The following is a 26777-nucleotide window of genomic DNA, read 5'->3' as shown; positions in this document are numbered from 1 at the left end:
AAAATGTGTATTTGGTATTTTTTTAAAAAAAAATGGATAAACTACATTCATTAACAAGAAGAAGAGAATCATTTGGTATTTTAATTTTAATGTGTTTTGTATAATAATATTTGGTCATACTCACATATTAATATTATTGTTAATTTTTTATAATTTGTTTATTATTTAATAAAAAATCAATTTTGGCAGGCTTGGGCAGACCTTGGTTAAAAGTTATCAAATTCAGACGAGTTCTGACAAAAGTTAAGACCCGTATTATTCGACCATGTCGAACTTGGGCATACTTGAATTTTAGTAATTATAGACTCAGCTTGGCCCAAATCCAGTTTGGCCGAACCCATGGACAGGTCTAACCTCGTATGATAGTGTACATAATGTTTACAATGATTAATTTTTTTTTTTTTTTTATAAAAGTGGATAAAGATTGACTAGTCTCTATTTTTATAATTAATCTTAATTAGAATAGCACAAATTACCTTAAGTGGTTAAAATGTTGTTGAAGAAATATGATACTTGCTCAAAGAGTAGGTAGAGTTTGCTAAACTAGAGACATTTGCTATATACTTAAATCTCATATAGATCTATATAGAAAAATCTTTTAAATAAATCTAATTTTTTAAAAATGTGCACCATTTGTTCCAAAGCTAGGAAGAGTAAGTAGAGTTTGCTAGACTAGAGAGATTTGCTATATACTTAAATCTCATATAGATCTATATAGAAAAATCTTTTTTAAAATTGTGCACCATTTGTTCCAAAGCTAGGAAGAGTAAGTAGAGTTTGCTAGACTAGAGACATTTGCTATGTACTTAAATCTCATATAGATCTATATAGAAAAATCTTTTAAATAAATCTAATTTTTTAAAATTGTGCACCATTTGTTCCAAAGCTAGGAAGAGTACGTAGTAGATGGGGTTTGCTAGACCAGAGATGTTTGCTATATTCTTAAATCGCATATTAAACTATTTAAAAAAAATATTCTAAACAAATCTAATTCTTTAAAATTGTCTACTGTTTGTTCAAAAGCTTAGAAGAGTAGGAAGTTGCTAGACCAGAGACGTTTGCTATATGCATAAATCTATTTAGAAAAATCTACTACATGTATAGATTGTAGATGTATCAAAGACATTTACTATTGGTTTAGATTGCAAGTGAGCCAAACTCAAAATCAAAGATTATCTATTTTTAAATTGAAAAAAATAGGTTAAATTAACTATAATAAGTGAGATAATCTGGTATAACCTTTTTTGTTTATATTGTACTTTTTCTTCATCAAAGCAATGATTTATCTATTTTTATTTAAACAAAAAACTTAATTTATTTTTATCATAAAAATATAAAGTTGATATTAGGATGTTGGATATCTATACTTTTTTCCATTCTTGAGTTGATAATCCAAGTGGTGGCAACCACCTTCATTTGCAATGGAAGAGAGATAAAAATGAAATTAATTAATCAAAAAGATTAGGGCCTATATGCACAAATTTTTATAAGTTATAAACATGTATATATATCATTATTAACTCATATTTTATCATTATTTATTAAATTAAACACCATATTATCTTTCTTTTTGCAAATAAAGGTAATTTGATTAATAACAATACAATATGTGGAATGATGCAAATAATCTCACTAATAATCGGCTGGTCAATTTTTTTTAAAATTGAATTATTTTTTATTAATTCATAACTATCAACAATAAACAATATTTTAAGAATATTTTATAGTTTTATTTTTATTATAAAAATAATAATTTAAATATTCAAAATAATTATCATTCATAAGTTAATAAAGAAAACATTGACATATATTCCCTCAATGATAGCGACCCTATAATTAATTAATTATAATCAATTGCTGACCCATAAATGAAAAAGAGATAAAACTTAAGATATAGTTTTCTTTACCTGTTTTCTCATAAAAAAAAGGACAAAACAAAAATTGTAGTCATCAACCCTTCTGATATGATTCAGGAGTTATCTATTTTCTTCTTTTTTTTCTTTTGTGAAATTCTCTATTTTAAATAATAATAATCAATAATTAAAACCACGGTGAAAATAAAAGAAGTATTAGGGAAAAAATTATCAGTAGTATCTATACAAAATCATTTATTTTTATAAAACTGAATGGATGAGCACTATAAAAGCTCATTTTATGAAAGTCCTTATATTTTGTATGTTGTAACTCATTATATTTATTTTTTTTCAAGTCCTAAATCACTCTTTACTTATTTAATTTTTCTTTAAAAATCCTTTTACAATAAAAAATAAGACTCATGGTTTATTATTATTTTTTATTAAAAAATCTACATTGTAATTCCATAACATATCTTTCTTTAAGTTTTTGTACAAAATATATGATAAAATAGCAAAAACAAAAAAATACTCATAACTTTTTGTTGAGGCCCATGCATATTAGGCCCATTTTAATTTTCAAAACATTCCTACATTATTTAATACCATATTGTCTATTTACAAAAAATTCACCCACTTTACATATATTACTATTCATTAATCTTCAACTTTGGTTTCGTGGTTTAGCTCTAGTTCTCATGCGCAGGGCGTAGCTTTTCCTTTTGTGCCCCTTCGTCTCCTATGAAAAATTAATCTCAGAACCTGCAACACTATTATTCCTCTCCTTGCACTAAAAAGGAGACGAATTTGTTCTTAAGGTCAAGGTCAGTGCATTGGCACGCCTCACTCAACCCATTACTCGTCTTCATTTATGCCAATTTCCAACACTTTCCAATTAAAAAAATTACAAAAATGGATTAAAATCTTCCATGGGTCATGGATTCATAGGATAGAAATTAATTACTCGCACTAATTAAACAGAGAGAGAAAGAGAGAGATTAAACTGAGATTAAGCTTTGATGATCCAAATGCAAAGTAATAATAAAATAAAGTCAAAGTCACTCTTTGCAAAACTCCGGGTCAATCACTTCACTGTGACAAAGGCTTAAAGTGGTCCACAACCAACACCAAATGAAATGCTTTGTCAGAAACCTTTTCTTCATTTTAACAATGTTTTCCCATTTCCATTGAATTAATGCGTTTCATTCCTCATACAAACCATAACAACTTTTGTGTGCAAGTTTATAAACCGGATTCACTGACATTGAATGCCAAGTTTATGTCTGAAAACTTTTCAGTGAGGATACTGAAAAGACAGCAGCAATCAAACGTAAGTGTGAAAGTCACACATTTGCATGGAACTTTGTCAACGAACCCATGAGAAAATTTGCCCATGCGTGTCAGAGATCTAGTAACAGCATCATGTGAAGCCACAATCATCATGTCACTTATAATCTCTATTTCTAACTGTAACTTATTATTTATATATATATATATATCTATTCATGAACAGGTTGTGGATGGAAAGAGTCCACATCTTATGTCTAAAAGCATTTGTAGTTGTTTATATTAATTAATGGAGATAAGGAAAAGAGAAGTATGGAAGTAATTAAGCATTGCATTAACTGTAATAACTGCCATTTTGACAAACAATGGTCTTAGAGGTTATTGAGATGTCCTTGCTGAAAAGAATCAATTAAAAAGCATTCATGTGGGGTTGTTTGAAAGTTTCTAAATTGGCTCCAAAGGTCAAAGAATCAAATGTTAGCTTCTCTTCCTGCACGTTGCTTTCCTGTTTATTGTTTTTGCAACTCTCTTGATTATAAGGTTTTAACCTCCATGACCCCACCCCACATAGCTTCTCTCCATTATATTGGCTCTATAACTACCATCCCACAGCTCTTCATCATCTTTGCATGCCATTTAGATGGAGAGATCAATAAGCAAGACTGTTTTCTCCAGGCAAGAAGGTACGGCCATCTCTGAGGAAAGTGGGTGGACATGGTATTTTGAAGACTTCTTGGCATCAGAAAAGAGAGGAAAACCACAGGAACAAGAAGATGATGATCATGATCATCTTGATCATGATGAAGATGATAACTATTCAAACTTTGTTTATGGATCTTCTATGGTCTCTGATGCAGCTTCATATGCTGCATGGAAGCCATCAAGAAGCTGCAAGAAACTAAGTTTCAAGAAGAGGAAGGCTAGAGGAGTTTTGGATGATGATTCTTTAGAAGACACAGCCAGTTCTCCTGCTAATAGTCCAAAGGTTGAAACAACTCTTATTCTCAAATACTTTGGTGCTGATTTCCTTTATAATTTTTGTAATATTTGCATGTATATATAGGTTAGTGATTTGAATCACAGGGTTATGGTTCAAAGGAAGCCATTGGAATATAAAGATATACCTGAGCCTGAGGTATGTTGCATGTGTTGTGTTGCTTGCTTGTTTTGATTCTTTTATGTTTTTTGAGTTATTTCAATCGATTTGTTTGTTGATATAGAAGAAGGAAGTTGGAAATGGAGAGCATGATACAAATGAATTTGCTGCCTTTGATGTGAGGACAAACAATTGCACAGAGTTGAAGAAGAGAGGGCTTTGTTTGGTTCCATTGTCCATGTTTGTAGACTACCTTGATAAATAAAAATGTAAATGTTTAATGCTTGTATCTCTCTTTCTTTCTTTCTCTCTTTCATATTCAATATATTGGAAAGAGATGCCACGAAGCATGAAAGAAAGAAAGCCATGTCTTGAAAATAGTGACAATGATTGGAGCAGTTCAAACATGCCTTTCAAGAAGTTGTTAAACCAACTGCCTTTGATGTAAAGAGAGGAATTGAAAGCTTTGCTTCACTAAAAAGCATTTTCCTAGTGTTTTCATAGTCCCTAACCCCCTTATTAAAACTAAAACCACATATTAACAATCATGTCTAAATCTCAAACCATATCTTTTTCTATTATAAATATTTATATTTATAAAGACTATTCAATGTCAAGTTGCATTTCATTCAACAAACTGATAGAATATATTCAAATAAATGAAATAAATAACCACTTATTTGTGTGCCACTAAATGAAAATTGGCTTCTTCTAGCTGTAGGCATAACTGTTTTTGTTTCTTTCAATGGAAAAGAGTGACTTCATTAATTCAGATACAAGCTTAGATTTTATTATATATATATATATATATATAAATATATGTAAAACTTAGCCATCATTAAACCAATAGATAATTACAAGACAATTGACTGTTGCCTCTGAACATGATGCAATCATCTGTGCTCCAATTGATTAATATAAAACTCAAATATTCTTTCCAATCAATGAACCTATATAGTTTACCAAGAGAAGAAGCAATGTATCTTTCCCAACATCGATCTAACTACCACAAAAAGAAAACAAATAATAAAAAAAACATAGTGAATTCAATAAACAATATTTCAATGATTCATGCTCCAGATAATGAACTTAATTAAGACGGCATTATTTACAAAATCCAAGGTTGATTTGTTCAGGATCAAATAAATAAACAAGTGGAGTTTGAGAATTTTATGCAAGCTGACTCTGCAGATGCCCAGAATATCATTCAGTACCAAGCTCTGCCCATAACTGAAACAACATCAACAACAACAGCAGCAGACTTCATTGAACTCAAATACTAATTAAATGCAAAGAGAGAGAAAGAGATAAAAAGAGAGTGACAAAATAGATAAAGAAGTCATCCACTTGAAGACATTGGAATATACAGTTGTGCATTAGAATTTTGGGGAAAGAGAAAGACCCCTCCATGTGCAAAGAGGCAATGAGGGAGGCAGGTGAGAACAAAAGAATTCACACTCTTTTTATATATGGTCTTAATTAAATTGTATTATTATTATATCCATGGTTCTGGTTTAGGTAATATAAAGGTGTTCATTTTCAGGTTAGTGAATGTTCCAAGTGTCCACACTCTCTCCTTCTCATTATATGTGTCAATTGAATCAATGAAAGGATGTATTTTGTTAATATCCTGGCAGTGCCAACACTGTCGGATCTTTTCAATAAGCTGTGAGTTGTGGGACACGACTTGCTGGATTAGCATGGGCTCTAAGGACTTCCGTTGGCCATAGACTCACTTTGGCCTCTTGCAATGCGTAATATAATATATATATATATATATATATATATATATATATAGTAAAATATCTTTTATGTACGTCCAATTATCAGTCATTGGATCACGATCGAATAAATAACATTGATGAATAATAATACTGTGTGATGCACTATTTCAAACAATAATTACTATCGGTATTAACTATTGCTCATCAATGTTGGCTGTGGATCGAGATCCAACCGCTAATAATATTGGATGTCCATAGATTTTTTATTTATGAACGTTTATAAAAGAATGGTCCTCTATATATATAGATATGTAATTTGTTAGACCAAAAGTTAATAACCCATTGGTATTGGTCCGACTGGATGCAATGGTAATAACAAATAATAGGTTATGGTTGCAGATTTGCAGCTCTAAATCCGTATCTATCCGTATCTATGGATAAGAGGGCACCTGTTTGATGATTAAATTTTCTACTTATGTGCATATATCTATCATTATATATGTATTTATCATATTTATAAAAAAAATTAATGGAGTAATTATTTAAAAAGTATCAATAAGCTTTTTAGTTGAATTAAAAGTTTTTCTTTGTATTTTATCCTTTGCGGATCAATGTATTGATTTCATTTATTTTAATAAGTGTAGTTTATCTAGAAAATCATAACTTGAATTCATTAAAATAAGTTGATCAATTCATTTCAATTCAATTATGTAATTTTCTATTCTTATCAATACATGGTCAAACTTACCGAGATTAATCATACATTTACACGTTTTTAATAAAAATGAATAAATTATACTGCATTGAAATTGAAATATGATAAGCATGGATATTATGGACCCATAAGTTGGTGTTAGGAAAATTGATGAAAGAAAGAAGAAAGGAATAAAAGTACAAATCAACCGAAAGAACATGACAAACAAAATTTGAAGTAAACAATGACATGAAGAGATGTTTCATCTATGAAAATCCCAAAAATCTTTTCTAAGATAAGTTGTTACATCTAAATCAATGTTGGGCAATGAGGCGAAAATTACTAAGTTATGAGTTAAGAAGTCAATATCACATATGATTATACTAGCCGATTCTTATTTAAATAATTTATTTTTATATTTAAAAAATATTAATCAAAATATAATTTATAGACAAATAAAAAAATTAACAATTTGAAAAACTTTCAATTCCTCACCAACACTGGATAAACCCAACAGTTATGGTATTTGTTTCTATGTTAAAGATTGGAGGGTCAATTCTCTTCCAATGCATTGTACGTAGGATCCCCTGTACATGGATAGTGTGAGGTTCTACATGTACATGGTAAATGCGTATGATATATTCACTACCCACGAGTCCAAGACTCATGTCAATTTGTCCAAAATAAAAATAAAAATAAAAATAAAAATAAATCCCTCTAAGAAAACAGAGTAGCAGTAGAGTAGATTTTGAAGATAAGAGAGAGAGAGAAATGAAGGTAAGGGCTCTCACAAGGGCTTGCATGTGGGATGCTATCCACCGTACCAACTTCCCTTTTGGTTTTTTGATTTTTTATGTGGGTCTGTTTCTATTAGATTGCATGTTGTTTATCATGCCTAGTCATCTTTTACTTACTTTTCTTCATATATATATATATATATATATAATATGAATAAGAGTGAAAGAATGGAGTAGATAAAAGTATAAATCCTTTATCTACTCCATGATTTGGAAAGATATTCAATTACTTTTACTTACTTTTCTCCGTTAAATCCTTTTATACCTTCCTGAACGATGGTGGGCTCAGATGTCCATTGTCGAAGATCTTGTGAAGGAGTACGTACTAGAAGAAGATTAACATCTTCAATTGGTTAGCCTGGAAAGATAAGATTCTCACTTTGGAGAATTTAGAAGTTCGAAGATGTAATCGGCACCCAACTGTTGTCTGTGTCTTGTGTCATGCGGCGACGGAGACAGTGGACCATCTTTTTTTACATTGCTCTCTGGCGAGGCAGGTGTGGAGGTATTTCGGTAGGCTGCTGGATCTTCCGGACCCGCCTAGTTCGCTGCGTTTGGTGTGGGCTGTGTGGAGATCTGACGTTAGACCGAACTCTAGAGTTTTTGGAGAGTTAGTGGTGAAGGTGATTGTGTAGAACATTTGGCTTGCGAGAATTGATTGCATATTTAATGCTAATTATATTTCTGCACATGCTCTTATTTTGAAGATTGATCGAATGTTATTATACTGGGTTGTTGCCGCTGCTGAAGGGCGACAAGCAAAGATGGAGGAACATACTTAAACTATCAGGCGTAGTTTGGAGTTCCTTGGTACTTCGGTGGAGGAGCTGGGCAAGGCGCCGACCCCGGATATTGGTCCTGAGCAGCACTCGTGCTAGGGAGTTACTTTTCTTGGGTGGTGGAGGCAACTGTTTTGCCTCGTTTTGTTTGACTTTTGTTTAGTTTTTGTTCCACTGCTTGTGGGTCCTTTGTTCCCTGTGTTCTTTTATGAACCGGGGTTGTGGTGTTCCTGTTCTTTTTATTTTTTAATTGGAGTGGTTTATCCACTTTTTCAAAAAAAAGAAAAAAGAGTATAAATACTTAAATAGTTCTATACTTCAAAATGATTGATGAAGTATGGAGTGATGCAAGGAGAGGATCAATTATACATATAATAAATATATGATGGAAGGTAGGAAGGAGACATGGAATGGCTCTATTTCAATGATTGTTACTTTCTAATCGTATTTGTGTGCCACATCAATATGATTCTCTCTTTTTTATTGAACTTATTTAGTATTGAATATGTGACTTTAATATAAAATTTATAAAGTGAGAGCTACCTACCATGTATTTCAGTAACTTTGGTTCATCATGAATTGCAACTAATGGCAGACATGCTGCCTTATTTTATTACTAGTAATCACATTGATAAGAGCCTATATACTCTTTTTTATTAATGGACTTAGAAAGAATATCAAGCATTCCAAAGAAAAATAAACAGAATGATATCTCTGGTAGCTGAGTATTCTAATTGAATATCATTCCAAATCATGTATTATTAGTTTTGGTTGATTAAAAAAAGAAGAAATCGGTAAGTAGTCAACATTAGCAGACAGAGATTATATATATAGAATCTTGAAAAATATTGCTTTGAGCTTTTTCTGCAATTAAGGTTCATGTAAATGTATAATGGTAGCTGTTGACATGAACTTAATGTGGGTCCAAAACCATTGAAAATTTGTTGTTTGAGGGCTCCTACTCAGCTACTAACATCTTCACATGTTTAATGATTTTGTATTCTTTTTTTCTTTTTTTTTCAAGGTAGCATTGATGGAAGCTGCTGAAAGAGATACTATGGAATCTTAAGATTGGAGATTTAATTTGATGTTTTTGTTTTTCTATTGATTTTGATATTGTTTGTTCTGATAAATTTGGAACACCATGCTGCCATGCATGACCTTATCTAGCAAGTAAAGTTCATGAGAATTGGTTAATGTGTCATGATGTTCATAAAATGATAATTCATGTCCACCCCTTTTCTGAGCAAACACAGTACTGATGCAAAGCTGAATCAATATGCCAAATCTAAGAAGTTGCAGAAATCTTGTTTGATGATGTTGTGATGGTCTGTTCTTTATCTGAATTAGTTATAGAATACAAATTATTAAAAATAACAATAGTTGAACATGAGTTTGGAAGAAGAGGAGCTCAAAAGCTTTTATTAGAAAGAAAACTGGAACTGAAAATACAAAGACTAAGCTAAAAGAAAGAAGAACAAAAGACAAACTTTATAAATTCTAACAGAAACTAAACACAAAATAAGCAAACAAGCTGAAAACTAAACACAAGAAAGTTAAAGAGAAACTCCAATCTTTAAGAAATTCTTCATGATCCAACGGGGGAGTTCTCTGCCTTGATGATACAAAGTTAACTCATGTAAACTTTAAGATGATTATTGGTTTACATCCACTAGCAGCGTAAGGAAAATTTCATTATAACATAAGATAAAGAATTACCCTTAGGGGCCGTTTGGTTCGCGGTAATGTAGAAGGATTACCATGTGTTACGTGGTAATATGAAAATATTACCACGTTTGACATTGTATTAGTGGTAATCTGTATGGTAATATCATATTACCAACTTATAAATATTACCAAGAAAGTGGTAATCCTATTACCACCAAATTTAGTGTCTATCTTGGATTACCGTGGTAATCTTATAACTTTTTATATTTTAACAAATTGATTACCATGAAAACCAAAGTAATAAAAGTTCCCAACCAAACATGGTTATATTAAATTACCGCAATATTCCCACCCATATAATATTCCCACTCATATTACCATGGTAATCTCGTTATGTGGTAATATGTCATTAACATGAACCAAACGTCCCCTTAATATACAGTAAATTAGAAACCCAATGATATTAATAGCTAACAAATTTAACTCGTGTACATGAAGGTGAAAAAAGTGCTAATATGTAACAGAGAAAAAATTGCTATCACGACCACAACACTGCTCCGGTATAGTTACTTCTACTACACCTCTATTGAGGCCTAAGATGTCAGACGGCGTCTTCCGCCTGATTAGACTTCCCTCTCCTTTCTGTCTCTTTGCTTTCTCCTCTGTACTTTGTTCCCCTCACTTCTGGTGAGAGGATTTAGCACTTTGTACTTTTGTTCCCCTTTTAATAATTCAGTGGTTTATTCATTTTTTTATTATTGCTATAATTAATGGTGTTATTAATCATATGCACAAATTTTAACTCCATTGGAAAAATGGATATATATATATATATATATATATATATATATATATATATTTGATATAAAGAATGTTGAAGGTTTGACTTTCTTCTACCAAGATAAAGGATTCACGGTTAAAAAAAAAAAATCAAGAATGTAATTTTTTTTTTACAGAAATAGAAAAATTACAGTTTACTGAATGCACATTTTTTTCAATATATTTATTTTTTATGTTAATAAAAATAAGTTTGGTGCTTTTTCCCCAAACCAAGGTCTGAATATAAATAAATTAAAACAATTGTTGTTTCAGAAGTTGTTGTTGTCAATAATGTTTTTTTCTATTAATTTTGTTCCAATCGTAGTGGATGTTTGTGTGTTGTTCATTTTATTTTTTTTTATTTTGATTTATACATATATCTATTTGAACGATGTTTATTGTCACTTTTTATGTTTTGTTATTGTTTGTAATTCGATTTATATCATAATTAATCTATTTTTTCAATATATATACTTTTTTTAAAAATTAGATAAATCACCTTCTATTTCAATATATATATATATATTGAAAAAAAAGATAAATCACTGTTTTATTGAAAATATATATATATATATAACAAACACAAACTAAACACAAACTAAACAGTAAAAAAAAGAAAAACAGAGAACAATCACCAGAAGTGAAATACAAAGAACAAAACTCACAAAAAAGAAGAATAAATGGATTTTTTTTTTTCTCGAGGTAGTTTACTACCCGTTTTTTTCTCTAAAGAATTTTAAGTTTTATTATGGTAAAATCCTTTCAAAGACAATAATTAGAAATAATCAATCACTCAAATCAAACAATACAACTCCATCAATCACTCAAACCAAACAACACAACACCATAATTACTTAATTAGTGCTCCTCACTCAAATTACAAAACAAAGGAAATAAACACTCCAAGAAAAGCTCCAAATGAGCTCATGAAACTCACCACCTTAGAAGAAGAGACTCCACTTGGTGAGGGAGGTGAAGTAGGTTGAACTGCTGGAGAACTTGCTGGTGTGTGCACCAAGGTCTCTGGAGGTGGAGGAGGAGCAAGAGAAGGAGAAGGTGGTGGACTTGGTGCAATGGCAATTGTAGCATTGCTCCTACTCGCCATTACCACCACTATAAGAGATTCATTTTTCAGGCAGTTCTCATGGTTTCCACTGATGAAGTAGAACGTACTGGAACGAGTCAAGGTGAACACAGTGTTTCCGTCGTCGAAAATATCGATGTGCGACGAAGTGTTGCATGTTTTGTAGGCAGCTTCATCAACTAGAAGCACAGAGTCTTGATCTGGTGGATAGACAAACACTGAAACAGAACCAATGAAGTCAATGAACATGATTAAATTGATCATTGGATGATTTTTTTTTTTAATTTAATAACTTAGCTTACATAGAGAATCGCCGATTTGGAACCGATGACTTTGAGCCCAGTGATTGTATGATGTTGCATTCGGTTCTGTTGGCACAGTCCAACCCTTTGAACCTCCAACTCTGAACTGAGTTGCAGCAGCCATGGAAACCAGCAGAGCTAAACACAAGAACTGCAAGCTATGAAACTTTGCCATGGTGTAGAAAACCAGACAATTAGATAATATTGTTATAATGTGTTTATTGGAGAAGAGGATGCCATTTTTAAGGATATTTATAAGTGTGCATGGCCAGGGATATCTTGCCCATTGAAGAGAAGAATAAGATGATCATGAAAGAGAGCTTTATGATTAGATAGTGTTGTTTATGTTCTCTTTTGCACCTCCTCAAAGTTATCCTTTGCTTTCATCCTAGTGGAGAATATTCATGTCTTGTAGATTGAGGTTATGCTTTGCAAGAATTTCAAGCATATGGCATTGTGCCTTGCTTGAAAAAAGAAAAGGAATTATCTAATTATACGTATAGCGCGTTTATTTTAAGTTATAATTTACATGTAAATTCAATCTCAATCAATCAACAATGATATGAAGTTGAAACATTTTTTCTTAAATCTTGATTTTAGAGTCACAACTGAATGTACTGTTCATTGTTCTCAGAAATACAGTTATATCACATGAAACAAACGTCTCGGCATGCAATTTGAAAATCCCCAGTAATAACACCTTCCCTTCCACTTTAGAAGAGGAAGTTAAATTCAAGTGCCCAGAGAACACATCAGTCAAGAAGAAAGAATTTGTCACAAAATTATCAAACAATATAGTCACTGATGTGTTCAGCTTATCTGTCGACAGAGCTCCGATTGTACCAGCTCCAACCGGAGCATCTGCGATGAGGCTGCCACGGTAGTACACCAACGTGGTCGAGTTGTCATAGCTAAAGCCAGCGTAATTTGGGTTCTTGATATGAATCTCCATGCCAATGGTCACATCTAGCTTCAGAACAGGAAGGATTACAAAGTCTATGCTTTGGAGATTCACTGGTGTTGCCACTATTTTTGGTTGTTTTGGTTTGAATATGGTGAAGTATAAGACCACAAGAGTGACTATGAGGATGAGAATGATTATGACTGTGGCTAAGCAGCATATCTTCAAGCATCTGCTTGTATTCATGGATGCTAAACTATTAATGATGATGAGCTTATGATCATGTTTAAAATAGCCTTAAGATGTTTGTTTTTTGGTTTGATGGTGTTGAGGAGATGAAAACAAGGTTGTGTTAAATGAGAACAGTTCAAGGAAGGTTCTTGTTTGTAATGTAGAGTTTGATTTGAGTGAAACTTTGTTAAATTCAAGGTTGAAGGTTTCCTATTTGTATGCTTTTGTTTATAGTTGTAGATTCAAGATAAGTTTTATTGCTATTTTGTGCAAGCACTTCAAGTGTCATATAGTAATAAAATTCCTGAACAAGGTCAGACAAGTAATCTCAATTTCAAAGAAGATGCATCCCCAGACATAATTTTTTATGACAAGCTTCCACTTTTTAGGCCAGCCCTTCTTAAGACGAGGAATGTACAAACAAGACACAAAAGATATAGAATGCATTAAAAATAATGCAAAGCTAAAACATTAGAATGTAATTGTCAATATAACTGCTCTAATGGTATTGAAGAAACAGAGGCAGTAAAACAACAAAAAATACAGCCTCCAATTTTTTTAGAATTTGCACCTCGGAATCAAAACTTAAATTATACAAGGTACAATAACAGACAATTGAAAACCAAGTTATCCTGTGGAAAACGGTCACAACTGTAGGTTTGTATTAAATAGTGCTATAACACTTCACAAATTTCACTTGAAGAATTTCCAGATTCTCCAAATTGAATTGGCAGCACCTCCAGAAACCTATCAAGCTGTCCAGAACTACAAACATGATCAAGAAACAGAGAAACACCAAAAGTGGATGGAACTATGTCATTCATGACAATACCATGAAGCACATTTACAGCGTCTTGAATCTCACCCTTGATGCAATGCTCATGCATTCTTGCATTAGAACTTACAATACCAGAATGGCTTCCTTTCTCGGGCATCCTTCTTATAAAGTCTGCGGCTTCATTCATCCGCATATTCTTGCAATAGTGGTTGAGTATATCTGTGATTATCATTTGATCTGCTCCCAGTTCTTTCTCATTGACATAATTCAGTAGACAACCTGCACCTTGGGGCACACTGCCACTACATATTTTGTCTATAACTAATCTACAAGTTTTGTCATTGAGCAGCAGTCCCTGATCAACCATCTCCCCTAGATAATATGCAGCCTGATCAAGATTCCCAGCTCTGCAAAAGGCAATGACCAGTAGAGTATAGATAACTTTATTTGGCTGAAGATTTCGGCTTTCCATGTCAAATAGTAGCCCTTGTGCCTCTTCAAGTCTCCCAAGCCTACAAAAACCTTCCATCATGGTTGAATATGCGATTATATCTGGTTTCAACCCCTTCCTCTGCATATCATCAAATAGTTCCTTAGCAGCCTCCATTTCTTCAGTTCTGCAAAACCCATCCATCAAACTAGTATGCATGATCACATCAGGCTTAAATCCTTTGCTGACAAATTCATCAAAAACATCCTTAGCCTTGTTCATATTCCCACTCTTACAGAAACTATGGATCAGAATATTATAAGCAATTATGTCATTGAATCCGCAAACTTCCATTAGGCGAAAGAGCTTAACAGCATCTTCCATTCTCCCTCCATCACATAACCCACCAAGTAAAATGCTGTACATGGACTTATCAGGTTTCAAACCTTGCCGCATCATTTGATCCAAAAACCCCAATGCTTCCTCTAACCTCCCTTCTCCACAGAGGCATCCCATTACAGTAGTATACGTCACAACACTTGGTCTTGGACCATTAACAATCATCTGATTCAACATCTTTATAGCATCTTTTAAATGCTTATTCACACAAAGTCCCTGCAACAATGTATTGTAAGTAACAACACTCGGGTGCACTCCCTTCTCAGACATTTCATCAAACACCTTCTTTGCATCACCCACCATCCTCTCCCTGCACAACAATTGCAGGAAACAAGTATACGCAGTAACATCCACCAAAGCGCCCGCTTTACCCATCATTGCATAAACGGAGCGCGCGGTGCCAACCTTCCCATCTTTGCAAAGCGCCGCCAGAACACAATTCCAATTCACTGTGCTCGGCATCAACCCCAGAGCCAGCATCTCATGAATTAACCCAAGTCCGAGCTCGGAATTTGAACACCCACGCGACACAAGGCCGATGAGCATTGAGTAGGTGAAGCCATTCGGCCGCAAGCCGTTATCTTTCATTGTTTGAAGGACTTCTAGAGAAGCAGCGATGTTGTTTTCATTGCAGAAACATTTGATTAAGGTGTTGAAGGAGACCGTATCGGGTCTGATGCTCCGAAGGCGCATTTCGTCGAACAGGCGGCGGGCGAGGTCTGATCGGCGGGCGAGAGAGTAGCATTTGAGGAGGATGTTGAAGGTGATGAGATCTGGCGAGAAAGATGGGAACTTGGAGAGGGAGTCGTAGAGGGAGATGGCGGAGTGGAAATGGTCGCCATTGGACAGGGAGGAGAAGACGAGATGGAGGGATGAGATTGGTGGTGGGCGGGTGGTGGAGAGGTTGAGGAGAGTGGCAGCGGCGGCATCGAGGTCCCCGCCGGAGACCTGAGCTCGGAGGAGGTCGTCCGGCGAGGCGGAGAAGGAGGAGAGTGATCGATGCGGTGCGGTAACACGATGGATTAGTCTGCTGTATTTGCTGAGCATTTTTCACCTTTTTTTTTTAATTTTTTTTTAAAGGCTCGTTGGGCCTAACAAATTTTGTATTAAAAGATGAATAATATTGAAAATTTCCAGCTTTATTAATAGCAGTTTTATAATATTCTATAAAAAAAACTATTGTATGATGCTACAAGCTGTGGATTGGTGCAGGCACATATGTGAAAAAAGCGCGACTGAAAACCCCAGCTGCTACAGCTAAACGCAGTTTAGATTTCTTCATACAGCACCGGGGTTCAAGTGATGAGTGAGTAGAGGAGGTGGTGGGAGCGACCCCTGTTATTTGCTCACAGTTGTATTATTATTATTTTTTTTCAGGAGGTGCACTTTCTAGTTTTTGTTTTTGTTTTTTTATTGTGTTGTAGTCTATTTATGTTGTTCAGGCCTTTGTCATTAATATATTTAGTCTTCTATTTCTAGTGGACTATTTCTGTTGTTTTGTTTTTCTTCTCTAATGCATATGGTTTATTTATATTTAAAAAAAATTATAAACAAGTAAATAATTTTTTTTTTCTTTATGTGTCCCAATATTTCCTTGAATAGAATGTATAAACTTTTTTTTTTAATTTAATACTCAAGTGGTGAGCGATAAAGACCTTACGGATGTTATCATTTCTCTCAAACAGGGTATTATTAAGATAAATGAGTGACGAGGTTTGTGATTATGGTGACCATTAGACACTAAGGTTGTGTTTGATTGCCCTTTTTTTCCTGGAAAAATTTTTCACGGGTCATTTTCCATCAATTTAAGCCGTTTGTTTGCCAAAATTTTCCATGGAAAAATTTTCCACAAACCATGTCACGTGACCTTATTTTCTCTCAAATTAGTGGAAAATTTTTTCTGCCTCCACTACGGAAAAAGTTTTCCATGGAAAACATAAGGGCCTATGTGAAAAAATAACGTAAGGGGCTATGTGAAAAATAACGTGTGATTGAAATATTTAAAATAACTTTTTTTAAAAAAAAATAAAAGAAATTTTTTTTCTTTTCTTTCAAATTTTTTTAAAAAATAGATAAATTATATAATTTGATAATATTTTAAATAAATTTATCTAGATTAGTGAACAGATCCCGCGATGTTTTGATGGTAAGATTCAATTCTACTTAAAATAACTTTTCTTTTAAAAATTTAAAAAAAAAGTTTTTTCTTTTCTTTTAATTTTTTTTTAAAAAAAAAGATAAATTATAAAACTTGATAATATTTTAAATAAATTTATCTAGATCAGTGAACAAATCCCGCGGTATTTTGATGGTAAGATTCAATTCCACGTAGCGCTGTTTATAATATTAATAATTTTTAAAAAAAATTCCATGGAAAATGTGACTTTTTCCAAGGAAAATTGATGCAATCAAACAACAAATGAGGTTTTTTGAATGAAAAATGTTTCATTTTCCGTGAAAAATAAGATCAATCAAACAACAAAATCTGAATATTCTATGGAAAATTTTTGATTTTCTAGCTAGAAAATAACGGCAATCAAACGACTATTTTTTTATTTTCCATGGAAAAATATTCCATGGAAAAATTTTCTTTTCCAGCCATTTTTCATGTTGGCAATCAAACACAGCCTAAGTAAAAGAAGTTAGTGTTAGAATCACCCTCCTTGAGCTAGATGATATGGAAGCTTTGCTTCCAATGCAACTCTTTTTAATATAGGATTGAACCAAAGCTCAAGTTAACAATAGAGTCTTTAGCAAGCTCATTTATCATGAGACTCCCAATTTCCTAGATTATGTATAGGGCCTCAAGTTCAAACATGATGGGTTTATTTATTTATTTTTTTTAATATTCCACAGAGTTAAACTCAGTTTTTGCCCATTATCATGATCTGGTCTCGAGAAATGATAATTTTTTATAAATGGTTTAAGCATCACACCCCTCCAAAAATAGCTCATCTTACCGGTCTCTAATTAGTTCTCCAAATCCCTAAGTCAAATATGAACACTTTTTAAAACGAAAAGATCAGGGTTGAAAATTATGAAAATCAAACTTAGGTAAATAATAACGTTGTCTTAATCAGTCCTAAAAAAACAAGATTGATAACTATTAAGATAAAAAAAAAGACTTATTTATGAGATATAAAAAAAGGGTCCAACTACACTTAAGTAGGGTCAGATTAACCATTAACTTAAGTGAAAGCGACAAAAAAAAAAAGTCCAATTCAGTTGAGGTCCTAAACTAACAACAACCAAGGATAAATGATGCCTTCAAAGTTTGGATTCCTCTGTCTTGGATCTTAAAAATTGCATTAAAATTATCATAAATGACTCAGGGGAGTGACCTTTAGCACCGGCTAACACCATTCTCATTTCAGAAGCCAGCCATGAGATGGCATGAGTTTGGCCATAGAGCCGACTAAATGATTATAAGTTACAACTTTTATATATTTTTTTTAAAATAACTAAATAAATAACACCAATCATAACAAATAATAATAATAATAATAATAATAATAATAATAATAATAATAATTACAATTTGACATCTTGGAATTTGTTTGGCCAGCCGAGGGGCAGGGTTTCTTTCTTCTGGTCGGGGTCTTGAAAGGCATGTCGGCTTTTAATGGGTGTGGTATGGTTAGAGTCCGCTCTGGGACGGAGGCGCTATTTTGGAAGGACAGATGACTCAATGGCCGCGCACCTATGCATCTTTGGCCAAATGAGTTTTTGGCCTCTCCAATGCAGAATGCTTCTGTGTTCGATTTGAGGCATCTTCTTGTTCAACAACCGTTTTCGGAAGAGCACATTGACTCGGAGATGCTCCTTGTCAACCGGATCTCCCCTGCGGGGCTTGATAAGGATGTGAGGCTTTGGAGTTTGAACGCCAATGGTTCCTTCTCTGTCAAATCCTTTGACGACCGCCTGAATGACGGGGGTCTTCGGTGCCCAATTGCTAAGTTTTTTTGGAAAGGACCTTGCCCGCAGAAGGTCAATATCTTCAACTGGTTAGCTTGGAAGGATAAAATCCTGACTCTCGAAAATCTGGCTAAACGGAGATGTAACAAGCTTCCGACTGACACATGTGTGCTGTGTCACGAAGAGGTGGAATCTGTGGATCATTTGTTTTTACGATGTCGTTTCTCCTTAGAAGTGTGGGCACAGCTTAGTAGAGTAGTCCAGTTACCGGCTCTTCCGAGTTTGATGTTGTTACTGTGGGGGCCCGGGCTGGTTAACCGGGCCCGCCGGGTCCGGTTCACCGGAAACCGGACCCGGTCCGTGCTACAGGGGAGACCCGCCGGGCCGGGTTGACCCGGAAGGCCCGCCGGGTCCGGTTCATTCTGTGAATGAACCGGACCCGGCCCGGCTTATCACAGAACCCGTTTGGCCCGGCGGGTCTTTTTGTAAATAACCAAAAAATGTGTCATGCATGGGGTTTGAACCTAGGACCTCTCACATGGGAAAATAACATTACCCAATTGGCCTATAAATTTTTCTTGTTATAGTTTAAAACATAAATAAATATAAAAGAAGTTACAAAAATATTTTTTTAAATTTAATCCCAAACAACAAAAAAATTTAAAAATAATTTATAATAACTTAAAAAAATTTTTAAGACATATCAAAATAATTTTTAAAAAAAGGATAAAAAAAGCTATATTTTTTTAATTTATTTATCTATCAAATTAAATTATTAGCACATCTTTTTAAGTGCAACAAAAATGTATATATCAAGTAGTATTATTATTTTTAAATTGAAGTTATCATCAACTTATTTATTTATTATAATTAGGGTTGGCTCTAGATTTTACTTTGGTCTTTAACAATAGGGTTATTATTGTGCTTATCATGTGGTCATTGAAAAAAAGTTACAAATCAAAATAATATGGTGTGAACCATTATTCAAAGATATTCTTTTTTTACTAATATATTTTTTTATAAATTGATTTACATAATTTAAAAAAACAATTTTTTTGTAATTTTTATTTTTTTATTTTATAAATTGAAACAAAATAATTTAATATATATGTGACAAAATAAAGAGTCTGCTTATTTAAGAGAATTTAAAAAGTGTGCAGTATGTAGAGATTTAGTCTTTATGAGTAGAAAAGACAATTAACAAAAATAATTATTTTTTTAAAAAAATATTTATGAAAAATTTATTGTTTGATACTTTGATATTTTTACTAATTGATTTGTATAATTTTTTTAATTTATTATATGGTTTCTTAATTTTTTTATAAATTAAATATATAAAAATATTTTTGATCCATATCCCTACATCTATCTATATATAATTCTTTCTAATAAATATTAGAAACAAATTGATTTCAGTGGTTGGGTTTTTCTTATCCAGTTCAAGATCATGGGTTCAAATCCCATGACCAACAAGTACTTAGTATTAAAAAAAACAATAACATTACGGGGTTTGACCTGCCCAGCAGTCACGGGTTGGGAAAAACCCCAGTAACGGGAGTCATTGAACCGGCGGGCGAGCACGGGCCGGGCAAAATCGGCCCGGCCCGTGCCCACCTCTAGTGGGGGGTTTGGCGGGCTGCTCTGCGGCCCGCAGTTTGCGTGGTGGGGGACGGGGTTGTTAAAGCTTTTGTGTGGGCTATTTGGCTTACAAGAAATGATGTTATTTTTTCAGATAAATGTGTGAGCATGCATGCTGTTTTAGTAAAAACTGATCATTTCATATTATCTTGGTTCTCTGCAGCTCCGGACGGGTTGAGGTCGACCCTTGATGATTCTATTTCCTCCATTCAGTGCGAGTTTTAGATTTTCACGGGACCTCGATCCCGAGGCGGTGGTGCCACATGATCGGCAGGAGGCTCTAGATGATGTAGTGGGGTAGTTCTATTTGTTTCTTTGCGAGTCAGGAGGAGGCCCGTTGCCCGTTGTTCCTCCTTTTTGTTGGATTCCACAGCTAATGGACTTCTATTGTACTTTGTTTGTCATGATTTTTTAATGGAATGATTGTGGTTTATCCACTTTTTTTCAAAAAGTTTTTCTATTCTTTGAAAAGTAAAAGAGGAGACTTTATTAAGGTCGCTGAGGACAACAAGAACTGGTCTTGTTGTCCAAACCTCTAATTAAAGAACACTTAATTTTTTAGTTATTAACTTTAATTATTAATTTATTATCATAACAACGAAAGGCAAAGAACAGTTCCAACCTGTCATTGTTACTAAAATACCCTTCCCCGCCCTCAAAATCCCTCCTTTCCCTCCCCGCCGCGAGATGGATTCCATCCATTTTTCCTCGAATTAATTGAAGAATTTTTTTTTTATTGTTTCGTGGAGATGGAGAGATCCTGATCGGTGCAGTGGGGGAGTTTTTTTTCTCCATTTTTTTGTGATTTTTTTTATATATATTGGGGAATTTTGTGCTTGAGTTTGGGATGTGGAGGGATTCCGGGGAGCCGGCCGACTCTTTCTACGCTGTTCGTCCAGATTGCAGCGATGTCACTAAGACCCGGTTCAAGATCAAGGTTCTATCTTTTGGTTTCTTAGCTATGATCTTGAAGTATTTGATTCTAATGGATTTGAGCTGTGTTTGTGGAAACTGTAGTTTAATCTTTATTTGTGCTATTGGCTTCATATAAGGTTGATAATTGCATGGATATATAGTCAAATTAGAAGGAAAATTTATATGTCTTCATTTGCGAAAAAACTATGTTAACAGAAGATGAAAATGAAGAAAGAGCTGCAAAGTTCCTTTTTAAAAAAAAAAAAAAAATTTATGGGATTTGTTGGTTATTGAAATGTCTGAACTTCAATAAAATTCATATTTTTGATGCCTTTTTGTGGAAGTTTGGAAATATCGTATGATTTGTTTCTGTTTGCCTGACTTGAGGTCCTTTTCTTACGTAATCTGTATCTTTAGTAAGTTTTGTTTTATATACTGATTATATATGTGTGTGTGTGCGCGCGCGCGCGTGTGTTAATTTGCTTGTTGATTGAGTTTGTCAACTTGCTTGTTATGTGCAGGCTGGAAAAACTCTCAGCCCACGCAGGTGGCATGCTGCTTTTAGTCCTGATGGCTGCTTGGACATTAGCCAGACGCTCAGCAGAATTCAGCGTGGGGTGAGTAAATAATTTCTTCAATTAGTAAAATTTGAATCCCTGATGTCATAAATGGATTATTTGGCATTAATTGTTGATAATGCTGCATTGTTTGGTGATTGATAGGCTTAGACTGAGATACACAATTGGCATACTTTTAAGAAACTTTTTTTATGTGCTATTTTTACGTGTGATTGTATGAGATATTTATGTGATCAAGAGGATGAATGTTCAATCTGGTGATGAAACTTGTAGCTTAATGTTGAAAAGTAGCTTCTATCTTGGGGAACCCTTGAGCCATGATTCAAAACTATATTAAGTCATTACCTTTCCCTAAAACGATTTAAAGGATGGACCTTACATTGATAGACAGAGTTGGACATGCGTAAAAAGAAACTTTATTAGTTTGCCAAACCAGTAAAATTGATGATTTTAAGTTTCTGTTTGTGATGATATGACTAATGGAAGTTCCTACACTCTTTGCTTCTTGTAAGTTTATTTTCAATCTATTTTGTCAGGGTGTCCATCCTTCAATTAGAGGTGAAGTCTGGGAGTTTTTACTTGGATGTTTTGATCCGAGAAGCACTTTTGATGAGCGAGACCAACTTAGACAACAAAGGAGGTATGTTTTCTTCATTGATCTGCCTGTGGTCATCCTTACCATTCAAGTTCTCTAAAAAAACTTCACGAATCTACACTCTCAGATGGCATTTGTTTCTAATTGCTGATTCATTTTTATGTTGAAGTTATGCTTGGATTATCGTGAACTTATATTTTACGCCATGGTTTTGGTCAAATTTTCTGTTTATATGTTTTCGTGCTCGACAAATGTGCATCTGCAGAGTACAATATGCCAGATGCAAAGAAGAGTGCCGTGAAATGGATTCCCTTGTTGGAAGTGGTAGAATTATAACAGCTCCAATAATCACTGAAGACGGAGAACCTATTAATGATCCTCTAGTGCTTCTTGAAGCCGATCAGGGTAAAGCTCAAGAAACTACTGCCATGTTCAGGGAAGAAGCAAGAAATAATGTTATTTTGGACAAGAAAATAATCCAGTGGAAGCTCACTCTACATCAAATTGGTAGGAATTTGATATATCTACTTTCCCTTTCTCTCAACTATTCCAGTAGAATCTCATACTAGACCTTATTTTATTTTTATTATATTGGATAACCATCCTTATATCTGTCGAGTTTCATCACCTTCGGATGCCACATCTCAAAAAGTTATCCCAGTCTCTTGCCTGGTAAAGAAACTTCAAGCCTAGATTAGTAACAATTGAATCTCCATAATGCGTAACATCCAATAATGATGCTTCCAGCCTTTTCCCTTTATATTATCTACTGCTCCTTCCTTGAAATCTAGCGTATTCCTTCTTTTAACTATAGACTGCTCAACACTTTGGCAATCATAATGGTTCTTGTTTATTAACTACTTTACCCATTTGCGATCATAATAATTCTAATAATTCAATCTTGTGATTTGCTTTGTCTTGTAACAAATTTCCCTTAAAGGTGCTGAACCAAGGATTATATTTTGGTAGTGATGTCTACTTTCTGCCATGCTTATATACCCTAATATATGGACATCTGACGATAAATTTTGCTTGCTAGGTCTTGATGTGCTTAGAACTGACAGGACACTGGTATTTTATGAGAAGCAAGAAAATTTGTCAAAGCTTTGGGATATTTTGGCCGTATATGCTTGGATTGACAAAGATGTTGGTTATTGCCAAGGTATGTGGAGATTTCATATGTTAATTTTGAGAGAAAATAGTTGTTTATAGGTTTTAGCAGAATCTCTTTCTTCTGGTCATCATTAGTGATTCTGGGTGCTGCTTTGTGAAATTGTTGCAAAATTTTCTGAGATACATATCTTATGGTGTTGCGATTAGGAATGAGTGACCTTTGCTCCCCAATGATAATACTTCTTGAAGATGAAGCTGATGCATTTTGGTGTTTTGAGCGCCTGATGCGTAGACTGGTAAGGCCATGTATGAAGTTGCTTGATATTTGTATAGTGCTAGCTTGCCATCCAGCCTTGTGTTAGTTATTTGACTCAACATGTTAGTGCATATGATAAAGTATTGGTTTTCATACCGCATATTATTATCAATACCCTAGCAGGCTGCCCTCTGTAAGTGAGATTGGTGATGATGATGTCTTGTTCCAGTAGTATAACACAATCTGGTTTTTTTCCACTATTACTTGCATGGAGATTTCTTAAGAATATTGACGTGTAGAAATCTTGTAATTATGAAGAATCTGCAAGGTATTAGGTAGTGTGTAGTGATTATTTTCACTTAATGACAGTAAACAATCTGCATCCATTATCTTTTAAAGGTTGATATGTTTTAAAGGAACAATGGGATCCTATGTCTTGTCTATCGTCATTCACTTGAATTTTGAGTGTACATCTATCATTTAGGTTCTGCTAAGATGGATGGTATTTCTGTCATTTCTGATTCTCTCCATGTAATTGCTTGATTGATTTATTTGTTATACTTCACTTGACCTTAATACATATTGTTATTTGAAATTTTAAAGCGAGGAAATTTCAGATGCACAGAGAGTTCTGTTGGGGTGGAGAATCAGCTTCAAAGTCTAGCATCAATAACCCAAGTCCTTGATCCAAAGCTTCATCAACATTTGGGTATGTTTTAAAAGTTTAGTTTTTGGTCTTTTATGTTAATCAGATAAAACATTCAGACTGCCTCAAGTATAATGTATTAACTGCCAGGTTATTCAACTACTAAAATGGTGGATATGCCCCTCTGCAGTCCAGAAGGGATTTGTAATAGAAGCCAAACTAAATCAACCAACATTCTATTATTTTTCTTTCTCCTTTCTAAACTAATAATGCATTGGTCCACAGATTACTTTTTTTGAATAAATGTAGACAAGCCATGAACCGAGATTACTACTATGCATAAATTTTAAGATTTCAGAATATTCATTCATTGGATAAGATTTTGGATATTTTGTTCTGCCTACCTATAACTTTTTATTCTGAAGAAATTACTGATTTTTTTTTTTTAAATTGACATAGAAACGTTAGGAGGAGGTGATTATCTCTTTGCGTTCCGTATGTTTATGGTGCTTTTCCGGAGGGAGCTTTCTTTTGGAGATTCCTTGTACTTGTGGGAGGTAATACATCTACCTAATTCTAAGCTATATATTCTATCCGTAGCTGTTATTATGCCTTTGCTAACAGGTTCACAACAGGATAACCAAGCCAAGTTAGAATAGGATGTCATGTCGTCTCTATGGTTGCTTATAGTTTAATACAGACCATCATTATTGCTCGAAGTGAAATTTGAATATATTATTACATGTCTTAATCTTTGCTGACAAAGTCACAAGAATTGGATTTATGTTCTTAAAGATTGTTGAATGCATTGTAGAAATGATTGGAAGACCAGGATTGTATCAGAAATACATAAAAGTTTAAGATCATGAAAAAAAAAAAAAAGCCATTCTGCTGTCTTGCAAATTTTAGTAGATTGTCCTGAAATTGCGCTGAGTCACCTGGTCCTTATGGTTTTTATTGTCTGGGCTTCCATTCTATGTAAACCTGAACTTGTATTTTCAAACTACAGATGATGTGGGCTCTCGAGTATGATCCTGACATCTTCTCCATATATGAAGAACCAGGTTTTACTGGTGAAAGGAATGATGGTTCGAAAGGAAAAGCAAAATCGATACGTCAATTTGGGAAGTATGAGAGAGAAAATTTGAAGAATGGGGCCAAACACTCCCAAGGCCCACTCCCAATTACTGTTTTCCTTGTTGCCAGTGTGCTTAAAGAACAAAGTGCGAAACTGTTGCAAGAAGCACGGGGCCTGGATGATGTTGTAAAGGTAATAACCAAAATAGTATGATTTCCAAGGCTGTTGATTAATTAATCTAAACAGTAATTGAGTCAACAGATGCATTCACTGACAAACTTTTTTTTTTTAAGGGGGAAAAAAAAGAAATTCTAAGTGAGCTACTTACATGATATCATCAAAATTTGCATAGTATAAGCCTTATTTCTTTATGTTTGGATTATGTTTCTGACACTGTTAGAAGTCTATCTGAGAATATTGACTGTCGAGAAGAACTATTACATTCACAATATATGATTTTTTTACGACCAACACAGATATGTCCTGAAATTGTTGTTTTCTGCTTTTGATTTATCTGCATTCTTGTTTTTCCATATGAATGAAACTGTTCGTATATGATCACCAGTTATTTGTGAACTATGCTGCTTCATTTCTTGTATCACCATCACCATTATAATAGTTATCTTTCTCATTGATTAATGATGTTATCATGCTTTAATAGTTTCAATCTTATAAAAAAAATTTTGCTTCTCAGATTTTGAATGATGTAAATGGAAATTTGGATGCAAAGAAAGCTTGCAGCGGTGCATTGAAACTCCACAGGAAATATTTAAGAAAGGTAATGTGCTCGTTCACTTTGTTTTAGTAAGCTTTGGGTGTGTTCTTTTGTATGTATGCTTCTCTTGTAGTTTCAGATGTTCATCCTACTCCAATGTGATTGTTTGAAACATTGATGCATATCATTAATCCTCCTGTTTTGATAAACAGGCAAAGAACAGCCGGTGAGTTTATTTAGTCCTTGGGACCAAACCGGATTGTTGCCTCTACTATCTGGCAATGGAGGGATTTTCATAAACTGAAGCCTTGAGACATAATTTCTGTTTGACAATTGTTGTTGTATTGATCATTTGTATTTTGTAACATTTAACACTATTCAACATGCAGAGGGATTTACACATGCTTGCAATATTTACAATTGGGCCAATGTTCAAAATGTTTATTTTCTTTTATTATGAGTGGTCTCTTTGTGAATATGCATTTC

The 26777-nt window shown here is 33.7% G+C and overlaps 5 protein-coding genes across 5 annotated transcripts; 2 read left to right on the top strand and 3 right to left on the bottom strand.

The window, feature by feature from the left end:
• The first annotated feature begins 3654 nt into the window (after window positions 1–3654).
• On the top strand, window positions 3655–4687 carry LOC120277948 (vascular-related unknown protein 1-like). The gene is made up of 3 exons (XM_039284828.1): window positions 3655–4125; window positions 4204–4275; window positions 4361–4687. The coding sequence occupies exons 1-3, from the start codon at window positions 3781–3783 to the stop codon at window positions 4499–4501; spliced, it is 558 nt and encodes a 185-aa protein (XP_039140762.1). The 5' UTR covers window positions 3655–3780; the 3' UTR covers window positions 4502–4687.
• Window positions 4688–11443: 6756 nt separating this feature from the next.
• LOC120277897 (early nodulin-like protein 3) lies at window positions 11444–12336 on the bottom strand. Its single transcript, XM_039284755.1, has 2 exons — window positions 12104–12336; window positions 11444–12019 (listed from the first exon to the last, which is right to left on the bottom strand). Exons 1-2 carry the CDS (start codon window positions 12276–12278, stop codon window positions 11595–11597), a joined length of 600 nt encoding a protein of 199 aa, XP_039140689.1. The 5' UTR covers window positions 12279–12336; the 3' UTR covers window positions 11444–11594.
• A 350-nt stretch (window positions 12337–12686) lies between these two features.
• On the bottom strand, window positions 12687–13250 carry LOC120277242. Its single transcript, XM_039284000.1, has one exon. It carries the CDS (start codon window positions 13248–13250, stop codon window positions 12687–12689), a length of 564 nt encoding a protein of 187 aa, XP_039139934.1.
• Window positions 13251–13735: 485 nt separating this feature from the next.
• On the bottom strand, window positions 13736–15897 carry LOC120276828 (pentatricopeptide repeat-containing protein At4g11690-like). The gene has a single exon (XM_039283545.1). The coding sequence runs from the start codon at window positions 15887–15889 to the stop codon at window positions 13910–13912; it is 1980 nt and encodes a 659-aa protein (XP_039139479.1). The 5' UTR covers window positions 15890–15897; the 3' UTR covers window positions 13736–13909.
• Window positions 15898–21027: 5130 nt separating this feature from the next.
• On the top strand, window positions 21028–26748 carry LOC120278036 (TBC1 domain family member 15-like). The gene is made up of 11 exons (XM_039284930.1): window positions 21028–21332; window positions 21832–21927; window positions 22425–22528; window positions 22749–22990; window positions 23523–23645; window positions 23804–23892; window positions 24456–24561; window positions 24958–25055; window positions 25508–25768; window positions 26271–26354; window positions 26504–26748. The coding sequence occupies exons 1-11, from the start codon at window positions 21243–21245 to the stop codon at window positions 26519–26521; spliced, it is 1311 nt and encodes a 436-aa protein (XP_039140864.1). The 5' UTR covers window positions 21028–21242; the 3' UTR covers window positions 26522–26748.
• Window positions 26749–26777: the final 29 nt, after the last annotated feature.

Source organism: Dioscorea cayenensis, chromosome 15 (assembly GCF_009730915.1).
Source record: "Dioscorea cayenensis subsp. rotundata cultivar TDr96_F1 chromosome 15, TDr96_F1_v2_PseudoChromosome.rev07_lg8_w22 25.fasta, whole genome shotgun sequence".
Classification (NCBI taxonomy): Eukaryota; Viridiplantae; Streptophyta; class Magnoliopsida; order Dioscoreales; family Dioscoreaceae; genus Dioscorea; species Dioscorea cayenensis.
Note: the sequence above shows the minus strand (reverse complement) of the source record. Positions and strands in the feature narration are given on the sequence as shown.